Source organism: Natrix helvetica (assembly GCF_964273705.1).
Source record: "Natrix helvetica genome assembly, chromosome: 5".
Lineage (NCBI taxonomy): Eukaryota > Metazoa > Chordata > Lepidosauria > Squamata > Natricidae > Natrix > Natrix helvetica.
Genome location: NC_138551.1, coordinates 48,481,054 through 48,496,109, shown reverse-complemented (window position 1 = coordinate 48,496,109; position 15,056 = coordinate 48,481,054). Strand labels below are relative to the sequence as shown.

At 40.3% G+C, this 15,056-nt stretch overlaps 1 protein-coding gene across 2 annotated transcripts in view; it reads right to left on the bottom strand.

The window, feature by feature from the left end:
* DNMBP (dynamin binding protein) overlaps positions 1-15,056 on the bottom strand; it is a 67,447-nt gene that overhangs the window by 41,175 nt on the left and 11,216 nt on the right. The window contains exons 2-4 of one of the 2 annotated variants that reach the window (XM_081955150.1): positions 10,487-10,640; positions 5,671-5,793; positions 1,349-3,211 (exon numbers count right to left, since the gene is read on the bottom strand). In XM_081955150.1, the coding sequence (XP_081811276.1) occupies positions 1,349-3,211; positions 5,671-5,793; positions 10,487-10,631 (2,131 nt within the window). In that variant the 5' untranslated portion in view covers positions 10,632-10,640. The remainder of the gene's footprint in view (positions 1-1,348; positions 3,212-5,670; positions 5,794-10,486; positions 10,641-15,056) is intronic. The other variant, XM_081955151.1, reaches the window with a different exon arrangement.

Below are 15,056 nucleotides of genomic sequence, written 5' to 3'. Positions count from 1 at the left end.
CGATCCTAACTAGCTCGAGGTTGACTCAGCTTTCCATCCTTCTGAAGTCAGTAAAATGAGGAACCAGATTGTTTGGGGATAATATGCTGAGATTTAACCTGCCCAGAGAATGCTGTAAAGCATTATGAGGCGGTATATAAGTCTAAGTCAGGGGTGTCCAAACTTGGCAACTTTAAGACTTGTGGACTTCAACTCCCAGAATTCCCCAGCCAGCTCTGCTGGGATTTGGCCTAAATACAGTATTCATTTTGGAGGCCTACTTGCATGTTCTTTACCTGTTTGCATTCTTTTTGCAGGGTTTCACTGTTAACAGACAGAATCAGAGTAAAAGGGGTGAGGAGTAAAAGGAATTTGCTTCCCCATTACTGTCACATATTTATTTTTTAACACCTGAAACAAGTTAAGTGGCTCTGAGTTAATAACACTGTCACGCCATGGTTGTTGCACAGAAACAGCCAGTGAATAAGTAACATGCTCAAAAGCTAAGGCAATTTTTTTTATAACTCATGCATTACACCCTATCACTGCTCAAGTTACAGTTTGATCTGATTACAGTTGTAAGCAAGAAAAGTGGACATCTAGAATGTATTTTCCCCACAAGTATCCCAGTACGGATCCAATCTGGCGCATTCTTCCCAGGCTGGGGCCTCTTTTGGAAAGACACTATGAGATACTGAGCATAAAAAATCTTTTCTGTAAATACTTGCCCCAGACAAAGATCCTGGAAGAGCAAGAGGCACTTTAGATTACTGTGCACCTTAAAAACCAGAAATACGTTGTGAGAGAATAGGGTTGAATTTAACATAGACTCCTACTACTTCCTCTTTCTTTGTGGAGTCCATGGTGCTCTCTAAGTTTGGTTCTTGGATGAGAAGCGAAACGTCTTCAAAGCAAAACCAGAAAGTCCAGTTGCCTCTTGAAAAAAAGCATCTTTGGGACAACTGTGACCTGGATGACTGAGAATCTCCATAGACACCAAGGTTTGGTTGTTTGATTGTAGGCATTTCACCATACAGTTAATGTTACCTGTTTCGGTAATGAAATGTCAGCAAGCAAACAGCCAAGCTCAAGAGAGTATCAAGGACTCAAAATTTCAACCCTGAACTGCATATATTATTTTCTCCTTTTTCAATTCCACCTATGCCAGGGGTGTCCAAACTTGGGAACTTTAAGACTTGTGGACTTCAACTCCCAGAATTCCCCAGCCAGCTGGCTGGGGAATTCTGGGAGTTGAAGTCCACAAGTCTTAAAGTTCCCAAGTTTGGACACCCCTGACCTATGCAAAAGGTAGATGTAGGGTTAGGGTCTGTCCTCTCTACCCACCCTCACTGAGATTGACAGTACTCACCCTTCAGCTCCTGTAGCTCCAGGGACAGAGATGACATTTTACAGTCACAGAGGTCCACATTCTCTAATGTCTCAGCTCGCCCAGCCTCATCCTGTGGCTGTTCCAGTGTTGCACTGAGCTCTGTGTGAGTCTTCCTATAAAAATCAAGTTCTTGCTCTAATTCCTGAATACGATTCAATAAGAAAGGACATGGAGATGTTCTTCCAGACTCAACAGTGTTCCCTTGTCTCTCTCTGCTCCCCAGCTGCTGCTTAACTGCGGCTGGGCTTTTCCTATGGCTCTCTGGAGGTGGAAGGGGTGCTGGCCTGGAGGGCCGCATGGAAGGTGGAATACTCTGTGAGACAGGTGCAGTGCTGGGACCAAACCTTACTGGCACATGTGGTGAGGCAGAGACAGGAATACCAGGTCGAGGAGGGGGTGGCCGTAGCACTTTTCTTCTCTGCAAAGTATTCTCTACTGTACCACATACAATATCTTTCTCACTATTGAAATCCAGAATGGAAAAATGCCGAGCAACATTATCCTGCTCAAAAGCGTCATAGCCACCATGGCCTATAGGATTTGTCAGGCTCTGTTCAAACTGAGCCAGCTGCTCTGTCAGTTTTGAGTCAAGGTCCCCACAGATCTCCCCTTGGGCCACACCTTGAGGGAGTTCACTCTGAGCATCTTGACAGGCAGGCCAAATGTCCAAGCTCTCCTGAGTTCTACTGAAGCTGGAAGAATGAGATTTAGGATTTTGCTGCTGACCATCCATGCAAACAACTAAGTCCTCACAAAGAATGCTGTGGCGGATCGGACTATGAGCCTCTCCATCCTGCTCTGAGCGCTTGCAGCCCTTCAAACGGTCCCATGAAGTTTTGGGGGTTTGAATGGGCTCTGATTTATACGAATGGTCATAGTGTTGGGTTTTTACCTGAAGTGGAGAATGAGGTATGGAAGAAACTCCATTGACAGTTTTATCAGAATCTAGGGAGGAAGTGCCTGGCACTTCTAAAGGAACAGAGCCAAGGCAACTTTCCTTCTGGTGATTTGGTATTTGGTTCTGTTTTACGTCAGAGTGCAAAGAATTCCTGTGCATCAAAGGAAGTTGGCAAGTCTTTTCCTCAGTATAGTCTGAACTCCATCTAGGCTCCTCTCCAGGGGAGCCTGCTTTGTGAAGACTGGCTATAACAGAATCCACCTCCTTTGGCAAATATCCAGATTTCCATTGCTTTCTAGGCTGTAGGCAGTTCTCTTCCAACCTCACAAACCGGTGAGGAAAGATGCCACGTTTTCCTCGAAGTTCGCCCTCTAGCCAACCATCTTCTAGAACTTCCAGAATTCGGATCCGTTCCCCCACCTCAAAGTCTAGTTCTTCTGATTCCAGGGCTTGGAACTGATAGAGGGCAATCCCATAAAGTCCTGGCAATGCCACCTCATCACTCCACGGCTTCTCCTCTTCCTGGGAATAGGTATCTTTCATTCCATTTATCTTTGGCATCTCTGATGAAGTTGGGTCATCGGGGTTATTGTTGGATTTTAGGGGACCCAAAAGCTCCACAAAGCCCTCTGGGAAGATGCCTCGGCGACCTTGAATCTCCCCTTCAAACCATCCAGGTTCTGGAATTCCAACAATGATAATCACATCCCCTTCCCGGAAATCAAGTTCCTCCTTCATCTGGGCTGAAAGGCTCATCAGTGCTCGGGCCTGACCCAGAGCATAGGATGGCATTTCCAGGGTTGCACCACGTATGAATCGGGGACCAAAACCTGAGACACTGAGTTCTTGAACACAGGATGATGGGAAGAAGCCACTGGTTCCCCAGCTGCTCCGGCCTTTCAGCCAAGGAGATGCTATAGAATCATTCAAAATCACCAGGTCTCCTGCAAGGATAAGGAACACATTTCATTTTATTTATCAAATTTCTACATTAACCAGTCAACATCTTGATTTGCTCACAGAAGTAAACTGACGCCCAATGCATTTCACATAGCCAAGGTGCTACCATAGAGGCACCCAAAACTGCCTGTGTCTCCACATTCTACATTCCCAGATACTCCTCAAGGGTAGCCCCATGTAAAGTGCATTGCAGTAGTCTGTATGTGAGATGACCAGGGCTTGAATGACAGAAAGAAAGGTTTTTTGATCCAGGGAAAGGCATAACTAGTGCAAAATAGGAAGTTGAACAAAAACCTCTTCACCGTGACTGTGCCTTGTCCTCAAGCAAGGGTCATGAATCCAAGAGGATCTGCATATTAGCAGATGGGTCTGTCTGGGGTGGGGCAAACCCCATCCAAGAGTAAAAATGATAAACCCCACATATAGGGGAGCCTCCTACATACAGCCACTCAGTCTTACCAGTCTTCAGTTGAAGTCTGTTGTTCCCCATCCAGACCTCCAAGCACCATGGAAGGTATCCATAACATGCGACCAATCCGCTCTCACAGAGAGGGACTCCTCCGGGTGCCGTCCACTAGGCAGTGCCAGAGGGCGGCGCCCAGGAGTAGGGCCTTCTCTGTGATGGGCCCAGCCCTCTGGAATGACCTCCCCCCAGATATTAGGACAACGACTGATCTCCGCTCCTTCCATACGAAACTCAAGACCCACCTGTTCCAACTAGCCGGCCTGGCTTAATTAGAACTCTCTAACCTCCCTGGCAATTTTAAACTGTAAATTTAAATCTTTGGGGTATTTTATTGTTTTAATTGTTGTAATTTTACTGTTATTTATCTTAATTTCGTCGCTTTTATTTCTATTTGAATTGTTAAATGTTGATGTATTTACCTCCTCCATGCCACACGCCTATTTATTTGATTGTACGTCGCCCCGAGTCCCTTCGTGGAGAGGGCGCGACTGATAAATTGAATAAATAAAAATAAAATAAATAAATGAGAGGTGGGTTCCTACCTATTTGGTCTGGTTTGGCCAAATAGGTAGTAACTCTGGGGGAGATGTGACCGTACCGGTTCTGTTCTCAGCAGCGCCATCTTGATTTTCTGTTCTGCACATGCGCAGAACAATCTTCATTGAAAAAATGTAATTTTTATTCCTTTTTAAATGTTGTGCGCATGCACAGACCGTTTTAATTGCAAAAGTGCATGCGCGCAGAGCGCAAAGTTTTTCAGGTAGTAATGGCAGTAGAACCAGTAGCACTCTACAAAGCAGGAGCTTCAGCCTGTCTGTCTTGCTTCCTATCAACACCAATTGGGACAAGTCCTGGAGGAAGGAGGTGAACCTTCACAAAACTGTCCACCTCTCTCAGCTCCTGAGGACGACACAAAAGGACAGCAAGGTTGATGGTACTGAAAGCTGCCAAGGGGTCAAGAAGAGCCAGGATTACCCCCAACCTACTCCTGCGAGAAGTCATTTAAAAAATGGCTCAGACATTCCCTCTTCAACTTTCCTTATACAGGAAGTCCTCAACTTACAACTACAATTGGGACCAGAATTTCTCTTACTAAGCAAGATGGTTGTTAAGTGAGTGGATTTTGACCTTTTTTTGCCATGGTGGTTTAGCAAATCACTGCAGTTAAGTGAATTACACAGTTGTTAAGCAAATCTGGCTTTCCCCATGGATTTTACTTGTTGGAAGCCATCTGGAAAGGTTGCAAATGGTGATCCCATGACCCTGGGATGCTGCAGTCATCATAACCACGTGCTGGTTGCCAAGAGACCAAATTCTGGTCACATGACCATAGGGATGCTGCAACAGTTGTAAGTGCGAGGACTGGTTGCAAGTCACTTTTTTTTTAGCGCTGCTGTAACTTTGAATTGTCACTAAACAAATGGTTGCAAGTTGAGAACTATCTGTAGTCCAATGTAAGATTTCAACTCAAAGCAGCCAGTCACAAAGTTTGCTCTCAATGGCATTTGACTAACAATTATATGTATTTATTTATATTTATTCCGCCTTTATTATTTTTATGAATAACTCAAGGTGGCAAACAAATCCAATACTCCCTTCTCTTCCTATTTCTCCACAACAACAACTCTGCGAGGTGGGTTGGACAGAGAGAGAGAGTGACAAGCCCAAAGTCACCCAGCTGGCTTTCATGCAATACTAGAACTCGCAGTCTCCTGATTTCTAGCTTACTGCCTTAATTGCTAGTCTAAACGTGCTGGAAAATGGCAGCTATCCTAGTGACTGTAGAGATGATTAGTTCCAAATATAGCAAGACTACCAAGGTACAGAAGCAGAAACCCCTGGACCACTATGATTAGAACTATAATGGAGAAAGGACACAGCAAAGAGAATCCCTTTTGATGGACTGACAGAGATCTACAGGAGAGCAGAGCATTAACTCTTTTACCCAAGTAAGGAATGCATGGAAATCGCCAGTACCTCTCTGCAGGGCAAGGCTGCCAGGCTCTTGGGAAGTAAAGTTGCTGATACAAACAAACAGCTTCTCTCCTTGCTTCATAACAGGAACATCCACAAGTTCTACAAAGCTGCTGGGGAACTGGCCTAAAATGGATAAAGACGAAGAGCATTTTCAATACAACAGGAAACATATCTAAATAGTGGAAATTATAGTCATGGTTCTTTTCCCCTGACATCTATGTCATTCTTCACCATGGCATAAACGCACCACAAAGTTTTCTCCTGCTGCCATCCTTTTCATTAGGATTCTTCCAGCCTTTCACACTGAAAATGTGATGGGGAGTGCAGCAGTGTATAATAAACTGTCTTTGGTGCTAACTATTCTGTTGTCAATTCCATAAAATTGAGGGATTTGTACACTGTTTTCCTCATTTAATATACACTTGCTAAGATAAAGAAATTCTGCAGTGTACATTGTTGGAAACCGCAAACGTGAAATGAGTTTTGCTACATGAGAATTGATGAAGTATGGTAACTGCCATTGGTAACACCAACAATGTGCAAATGTAAGGAAAATGTGTTATGGTTTACCAGTTATTGGTACACCTTACTTAGTATTGTCTACTATCACAATTGTACCCTTTAGGAAAATTAAAATTTCTTAACTGAAATAGAAAATTCCACAGAAGCACCAAGTGAGTTTCTACGTAAATCCTCTTTTTTCTTAGAATAACAAGCATTTGTAACTGATGACAATTCAGAAATGTTTAGTATGGTTTTATTTTGCTTAGATTTAATCCATCCTTCATGATGGAACTATTTCCCAGCATCTTTCAACAAGATGGGAGTCAAATTCATAAGTGAGATCCAGTCTGGCATAAAACGAGATGACCAAAATGAGCCATGGAATGATTAAAATATAATTAAACAAAGGATTTTATTCCTAATATTCTTACAGAAAATTCTAAGCACTTTCTTCTAGGATCAAAGGAATGGTTGTCACACAAGAGAGATATCTTGCTTTTCCTTTGTATGGGACAATCTCTTCCCTCCATCCATATCAGGTTGTTCTGTTTACTGAATATATGATTGCCACTATTCATCTAGATAATGTGTATCTAGAATTTTTGTCCATGAAGAAGATTAATATTTTCTGTCTAGATATGGGACTACCAGGACATCAACTATGATGCTGTACTTGTCAATATCTCTAATGATTGTCTTAGTTCCAACACATTTAAAAACAGGTTCTGGAATATATGTATTAAATCAAGTGGTTCAGTTGATGATTAACTCTCCCTATCTCTTAGTGGAGAAGTTAAGATGGATCTTAATTTTTGGTTTTGTGATGAGCCACAAGATTGAGCAATGAATGCAGAGAGTTGGGAATGGCTCCCTCTCCTGGTTGTTTCAAATTTTCTTTCTTATGTTCTCAAAAGGTAGTTGGTATACAGCTACTTGAGATGAGAAAGCTTTTTCAAAATGGCCTTCTTATGGGCACAGTTTATTTCAGCAAATTAATGTGAGAGGCATATGTTACCCTTCTTATTTAATAATCAGCACTTGTTCAACTTTTTTTCAATTGTTCTCTTTCTCTCTTTCAGATATATGGACATGGACACACACACACGGGGAATAATCATTGTTGGCAGAAAGTATCACAATTGTTTGTTCTGTCTTACTTTTCCAGTATTAAGTTCTTGAACAATAACAATTATTGTGAATTGCTGTTTCATAACATAAATACCTGTACACACCCATATTTTTGTAAATATTTTTTATAATTTAATTTTTTATAATAAAACAATTGTTATACATCAAAAATCAAAGAAATGCAACATCACCATTTTAGGATTATCTCCATATTTAAGGATTAATTTCCATAATTCAATTCTTCCATCTTTTGAAAGCAATAAACCACAGTGGTCTGTAGCAAGCTGTGATCAAATTAATAAAATATGTCTTGTGGTGTCACAAGGACAACTCTGTTACTAACTTCTTTTCTTGTAACCTCATGATGCAAATACAATAAGCTTGCATCACAATGTACAGTCTGGGAAGATTGTGTCTATAAGTGAAGAACAATAAAGGAAACTATTCAGAAGTAACTCCTTGTCTTTCTTAGTTCTTGGGGCCTAATAGGAATACTGACATTCAAACAAAAAAGCTCAAAAAAGGATGCTGACATTTCAGAATTCTTATAATAGGTTAAATATATGCATGCATTAATGAGTATTGTTCCTGAATCTCCGTACATGCTCCCTATTTCATGGAGTTAATAGCAGGGTAGGTTTAAAAAGAAGCTTAAATGGGCAAGTCAAATATTTTACTATATACCATTAGAATATACTACAAATGAAGATGAGGAGGCTTTGGTACTCTTTGAGCTTAGTTGTTTTCTTGCAGACACTTCATTACCCAAACTAGATAACTTCACCAGCACTGCTGATGTTACCTAGTTTGGGTAATGAAATGTCTACAACAGGGGTGTCCAAACTTGGCAACTTTAAGACTTGTGGACTTCAACTCCCAGAATTCCCCAGCCAGCAGAGCTGGCTGGGGAATTCTGGGAGTTGAAGTCCACAAGTCTTAAAGTTGCCAAGTTTGGACACCCCTGGTCTACAAGAAAACAAGCAAGCTCAGAGAGCACCAAGAGAGCATTTCAACCCTAAGCTACAAATATTCTCATTTATCATTACTAGGTTGCACTATTGCTTGCTTACTGACGCTGCTCACAATGTGTGTACATCTAAGTTTCAACTCTAAGCTACAAATAGTCTCACTGATCAGTACAAATGAAGATTCATGTCTGAGCATTGCCTCAGGCAGCCTTCCTCAACCTCCTGACTTCTGAGTTACTCTAACGGGTAGCAACAACATATTTGAAAAGCAACAGGTTGAGGAAGGTTACTGCAAAGTCTAACAGAAATATATGTGGGATCTAGTGCACTGATGATATTACACAGTTAGGTTACTGAAACGTCTACAAGAAAACAAGCAAGCTCAGAGAGCATCCAGGACCCCTCATTTCAATTCTGAGCTACAAATATTCTCCTTTATTAGAAATATATGTATATATTTTCAACTTCTGATAGAATTCATACCTCACCTTTATAAGTAGCCATGTCCTTTAATGATCCTATCAGATAAATCTGACCAAGAGTATTATAATTTTCTTTCAGGTTTGCAGAGAAAAAAGGGCAGTTTCAATGAAAGATAGAGAGATACTGTGCTTTTATGAGGTTAGAGGTCTTGGGTCATTTTGCTAATTTTTAAAGCAGACACTGCCCTAGAAACTATCCCAAATTGTTCAGGGTATTATGGCTACATTGATCCCATAAGATGTTGAGATTCTAGAAAGAGTACAGAGAAAAGCAACAAGATGATTAGGAAACTGGAGGCTAAAAATTATAAAGAACGGATGCAGGAACTGGGTATGTCTAGACTGATGAAAAGAAGGATGTGGGGTGACATGATAGCAGTGTTCCAATATCTCAGGAGCTGCCACAAAGAACAGGGAGTCAAGCTATTCTCCAAAGCACCTGAGGGTAGGACAAGAAGCAATGAATGGAAGCTAATAAAGGAGAGAAACAACTTAGAACTAAGGAGAAATTTCCTAACAGTTAGAACAATTAATCAGTGGATCAACTTGCCTCCAGAAGTTGTGAATGCTCCAACACTGGAAGTCTTTAAGAAGATATTGGGTAACCATTTGCCTGAAGTGGTGTAGGATTTCCTGACTAAGCAGGGGATTGGACTAGAAAACCTCCAAGGTCCCTTCCAACTCTGTTATTCTATTCTATTACCTTATACTGAGTATATTGAGAATTATATTCCATTTGACTGGTTAAGGAAACAAAGAATTATAAAAAGAAAAAGAGAAGCAAGCTTCAGATATATTAATAGCTGTCTCATTTCTCTAATTGCAAGACCAAACAGTACAACAGAGAGGTATCAGGAAGTGTGTGGGAGTCCAATAATTTACAGAAATACCAAAAAGTATTAGATAAAGAAACCAAAAACGCCCCTTCCAAAAAGGGGGAGGAAGGGGATAAAAATGTCTCCTGAACAGTTCCACAAAGACTATGGTCTCATCCATATAGCCATTTGCTGAGCTTCCCTCTTTTCCTGGAACCAAAAAGACTCAGCATAAATTTTGCATCATACCTTTCAGGCATACCAGAATGGGACTGTGTTGCATTGCTGGTTGCAGAAGTCTAACCATGTGACACTTTTAAAGGCAGAAAATGATGTTTTCCTTGGCTGGAAGTTCAGTTCCAGTTCCAAAACCATAGGAAAAGTTACCAGTAACCGCCAGGCAGAAATGGCGTTGGGGTGGTTTTTTTATGCATCCAATCACATCTTTTTCTAACTTTTCATCAAAGAGTTATTGATCTTTCAACTGCTAAATAGCAGTAGAGAAAGGTTTAAGAGTTTTAAAATCTTTATTTAGGGTGAAATTTTCTTCTCTTTACTTAGCTTTACTTGTTCAGCTCCTCTGGGACTTCTACCCCAACTGTTTCTGGAGATTCTCAGTCATCCAGGTCAAAAGACAACTGGACTTTGGTGGTGGTGGTTGTTGAAAATGTTTCATCTCATCCAAGAACTTCTTTGGGTCTGACTGAATGATGGGAAATGGAAGGATTTATATCCCTTGACTGCAAAGAACACAAATCCTTCCATTCCCCACCATTCAGTCAGAACTGAGTAAGTTTCTTGGATGAGAAGCAAAACATTGTCAAGAAGAAAGAAAGGAAGCCCAGCTGCTTTTGAAAAGCATCTTTGGGTTCTGACGCAACCAACTTCATGAATGGACCCAAAGACCTTTTAGACGTACCTGTGACTCCTTCCTTCTTCCCAAACAGCCAGAACTCATCTATGATTGCCAGCACTTCAATGATATCTCCCACAAACAGTGGCAGCTCCTCAGATACGCTGGGGCAGAAATCAAAGACAGCCCGCACCAGGGAGCCTGTCTCCATCTTTGGAATCTGCAATAAAGAGATACAAAATCCAGATTAGGACAGCAAAGCCAACATGTTACAAATTGAAAAGGGCAGGTAACAGGTTGCACAAACGCAAGAATATTAGCTCGTTCCAGAAATCATGCAAAGATTTATGCCGGCTACTCTTTTGTGGAAAATGTATTTCCACATCTCACTAATCATAGAGCAACAATGCCTTTCTAACTATTTTTATTTTTTTATAGCAATTTTATTAAAGATTACAAGGTATGGATAGTACAAAAAAGAAAGAAGTGCAAAAATGAAAGAAAGAAAATTAAAAGGAAAGAAATAACTCCCCATTATTCTCCCAGAAAGTATAAGTATCTGTAACAACTTATTACCACCTCTTAAAATACAAATAAACAACCTCTTCATCTCACATCAATTCCATTCTCCCCATTTTTTAGATAACGTATTTTATATTTTGTGTTTTTACTGTTTTGTAGCATTCTATTTGTATAGTTCTATTTTTAATATTGTAAGTCCCCCAGAGTTAAACTTGATAAGATGAGTGGCCAATAAATTTGACTGATAACTAAACAAACAAACAAACAAACAAACAATTTCATCCCATTTTCTATTAAAAAGTCTTTAAAACCTTCCATTCTAATTGGGGGAACATCCATTCCGTTAACTGAAATAACAACTTATGTATTATAAATTTGATCTAACGAGCCCATTTTATTCCTTTGTTTTACATTTATAGCTCACTTTTTATCATTAAACAAATCCCACAAATTTCATCATCAAAATGTAGTCAGTAAAAAAAACCAAGAAATACTGTAGCCTGATCGGGAGGTGAACCATCCAGAAATTCTCTGTACTGACAGCCAGTCATTTAGCAATTTGAAAAACAGTTAAAGCCTCCATCCCAGGCACTTGCTCTCTGTTACTCAAATTCAATCCACCTTGCATTAAGAACAGCAATGGGCAGTTGTTTTTCCTAATGGCAGGTGAGGCTAAGAAGGAAAGGAAATACAGCCAGAGGAATCCACCAATTGCTGCCTTTAATTGTCTTGTATTAAAACTATCAAGGCAGCACCACTTGCCAGCTCTTGAAGCACTCTCAAGTCCAATCATACAATTTATTTCACCGTACATTTCTGATAGCTAAAGGACAGCATTATCATACTGGGTCTATAGTTTTACAGTTGTAAAGCATCTTTGTTACATCTCAAGCCTATGTGATCTACACCAGTGTGAGGGATTTGGTAAGCTAGTAAATACCATTTAGCAACTAAGTCAAATAAATAAAAGATAAATACATTTCATCTATCTTCTCCCACAAACTAGTTGCTCACTTCTATTTTCTACAAAAGTCTTCATATAAGAAGTTGCTCTTTATCATCCTGGCCGTATTTTCTGCTTTACTTCCTCCTGATGTCATCTGCCTCCTGACTTCCTGACCTCCTCTGTTCCCTAGCTTGCTTTCAGATATTATTCTTTTCAATCAGCTCTTCCTCTAGTCCTTTCCTGTTTCACTTTGAACTTGGATGAATTTCATAGAAGACTCTATATTAGTCAAGTACATCCAAGGACAGGGACAGGGAGAAGTTCTACTAAGCTCACTAGTAGAATATCTGTTTTGGATGAGATAAATCTGAGATTCAAACTCTACCATCTGTAGTTAATGTTACATAAGATTGATATACCATAAACTAACAGTAGCCTATTAAATGGAGAAGTACTGTTCTGGCACAAAGCAGGAATTACTTACATGTACATGAGTCGCACAACCTCTACCTTCTCCTAGACCCAGCCTTCTCTAGAGTTCTGAGTGAGTTGGACTAAAATTGCCTCATGATCAGCAACTCTGGAAAAAAAATAGCAGTTGTAGCCAAAATATTTTGAGAGTGAAGATTGGTAGACTTCTGAAAATATTTCACATACAACTGCAACCTAAATCCTGGTCAGCTCACAATACATTACTAACCAATTTAGGTCTAAATCTCATTGGTAAATGTCACTAGTTAGACAGACTGCTGAGCCCCATGATAGAGTAGCATGCCCATGGATAAGCTGTTCTGCCCAGTCCCAAGCAATCTTGTGTTTTATGCATAAAAAGGTCATGGGGGAAAGTTGACATGAAACCACTAGGGGAGGAAGGAGTCTGTGGGAGTCATCCCTTTCATAAATGGTTCCTAATTCACACACAATTCTAAGCCAGAAAGAAATGGCCTTCTGAGAATCAAGAGTGCATAGGGCAATTGTTCAAACTGGGTAGGACCAGGTTTTCATTCCCCCCTCCCCCACGGGCTTTGGATCAGATTTTCAAGTCTTTCTTTAGTTTTAAAGGTATGTGGAGAGGTTGCACAACAATTGTGGTGAAAGATGGTAGAAAATGCACACTTTAGATTTTCAAAATTCATAATCAAAAGAAGTTGCAGGAGCCAAGCAAAAAGGTCCAGGGATCGCATCCTTGAACTAAGCCCTTGTTTAATGTCGTACACTGTGTCAGCCCAACCATTGGCACTTTTTCAATAAACCATATCTTTTTTAAAAAAATCACAGCACTGCAAAATATGAATCAAATTGAAATGTGTGGGCTCTATGGCTGAGGGTTATGGGAATGTAATTCAACACCCCTGAAATGAAATGAAATTCAACACCCGCTGAAAGGCTTCAGATTAGAGAAACCTAAACTCAAAAGAGAGCAGGAGGTCCAGAAATCACAGCGCTATTAGGACTTCATGTGGTTAAAAATGTATGGGTAGGGTTCAAACCTAATCTATAATGGGTGGAATGACAGACATTCCTGTATTGAAAAGTGGGTGTGATATGCATACAGAGTGACCCAAGCAGGTAGTTATTGGATTCTTATATTGCAATATACTCTAGTGTAATTTACTTCATAGTGTTTCCCCCCCCCCCAAAGGACTGGGTTCTGCCTATCTGAAGAGCTGCCTCTCCCATTACCAAACCAGTCTAAAGGTGAAGCCATTATGAAGAGGTTCATTTGTTTGACATGCCTTTGTCTGGCTCACTCCCAGGTTAAAGAATGCATTTCTTCAAATGAAATGTTTTTTTTTCTTCTAGTGACTGGCCATATGTGCAATACGTAGGAAATTTCCAAATGTTCATACAGTCAGGTGTTGTGGTTTTTTTTTTTTTTACTGTGAGCTCCAGCTCAATAGACATTTCCCCAAATTCAAAAATCACAGAGCTTTTAGGAAGGAAACAGATGACATGCAGGAAAGAAGGGCAAGCAAGCACGGAAGTTTAGAACTTCCCTGACGCACAAGAATGTGTATTGGTGAGAATAGACACCAAGAAAGAAAAAGCTGATCTGGCTATCAAACTTTTTCTATCTTTCCAATAATTTTGTTCTTATCTCTTTACCTAAAACTGGATTAGAGTTATACCATTCATTCCACTAATATGAAGAGTTTTACTATAGTCTTTCTCCTGATGCTTTTTCCTGATGCTTCTGGAAAGTTGGTGGTTCTATTCTACCAGCTTTATCCTAGTCATTGTAACTTCTTCATTTAAATAGTGAAAAAGGAGGGAATGGACAATGTTTTGGTAACCCAGGCTGCATTGCATGGGTTTCAGGGTTATTTTTCTTGGAGTGGTTTTTTTTTTTTTGGAGGGGGGAGATCTTTCTCTTTTACTGCTTTAACCCAATTTTGGAGTTTATCATTTTTGTATATATTTTTTCCTCTGTGGCAGGAAAGCACGTTACCAATGTTGGGTAGAAGGGTCTCCAAAGAGTCTTTACAAAGGGGGGAGAGTTGTGAACTGTATGAGTGCCAAAGATACAGACTGTGTGCCTTTGCTGTATGCCATGAGACGTATGTGGGAGTTTCACACATTCCTGTGCCTTTAGCATTAGAAATCAAGAGGGACAAAGCACGTTTTCATAAGATGCCACGCTTGCTTCCTCTTAGACCATAAATAAGTTATATGTCCCCTACTTCCAACCAGGAGATAAACATGTGCCGTGCCTGAGAAGTGTCCATTTGCACATGAAGAACTCTGGCTGTGTAGTTCCTCAAAGAAATAACTGGATGTGTATTGATACAAGTGTGTATCAAAACCCACAAAACAGGATGAAGTTTGAATGAGGGACTGCAGAGAACAATATACTGTTTTGATGGCAATGCTTTATTATCAGGCATGGGTTTCGACATGGCAACAATGTGAAGCTTGCCTTTTTCAGAAATGCTGCCTTGGCAATTCCCCCCTTTTATACTGCTGATAGATGGAGAACAATGTTACCAGTTGTCTTTCAACTATGACCCCAGCTGCAACATGCAGTATAGAAAACAAATCTTTCCTTATGATTTTCTGGATTGGACTGCATCAAATAAATACTTCCAAACTCAATAACTTTAAGAGATAACTTCGTCCAATAAAACAGCTGCTGATATATATGAAAAATTGCAGCGGAATTCAATAGAT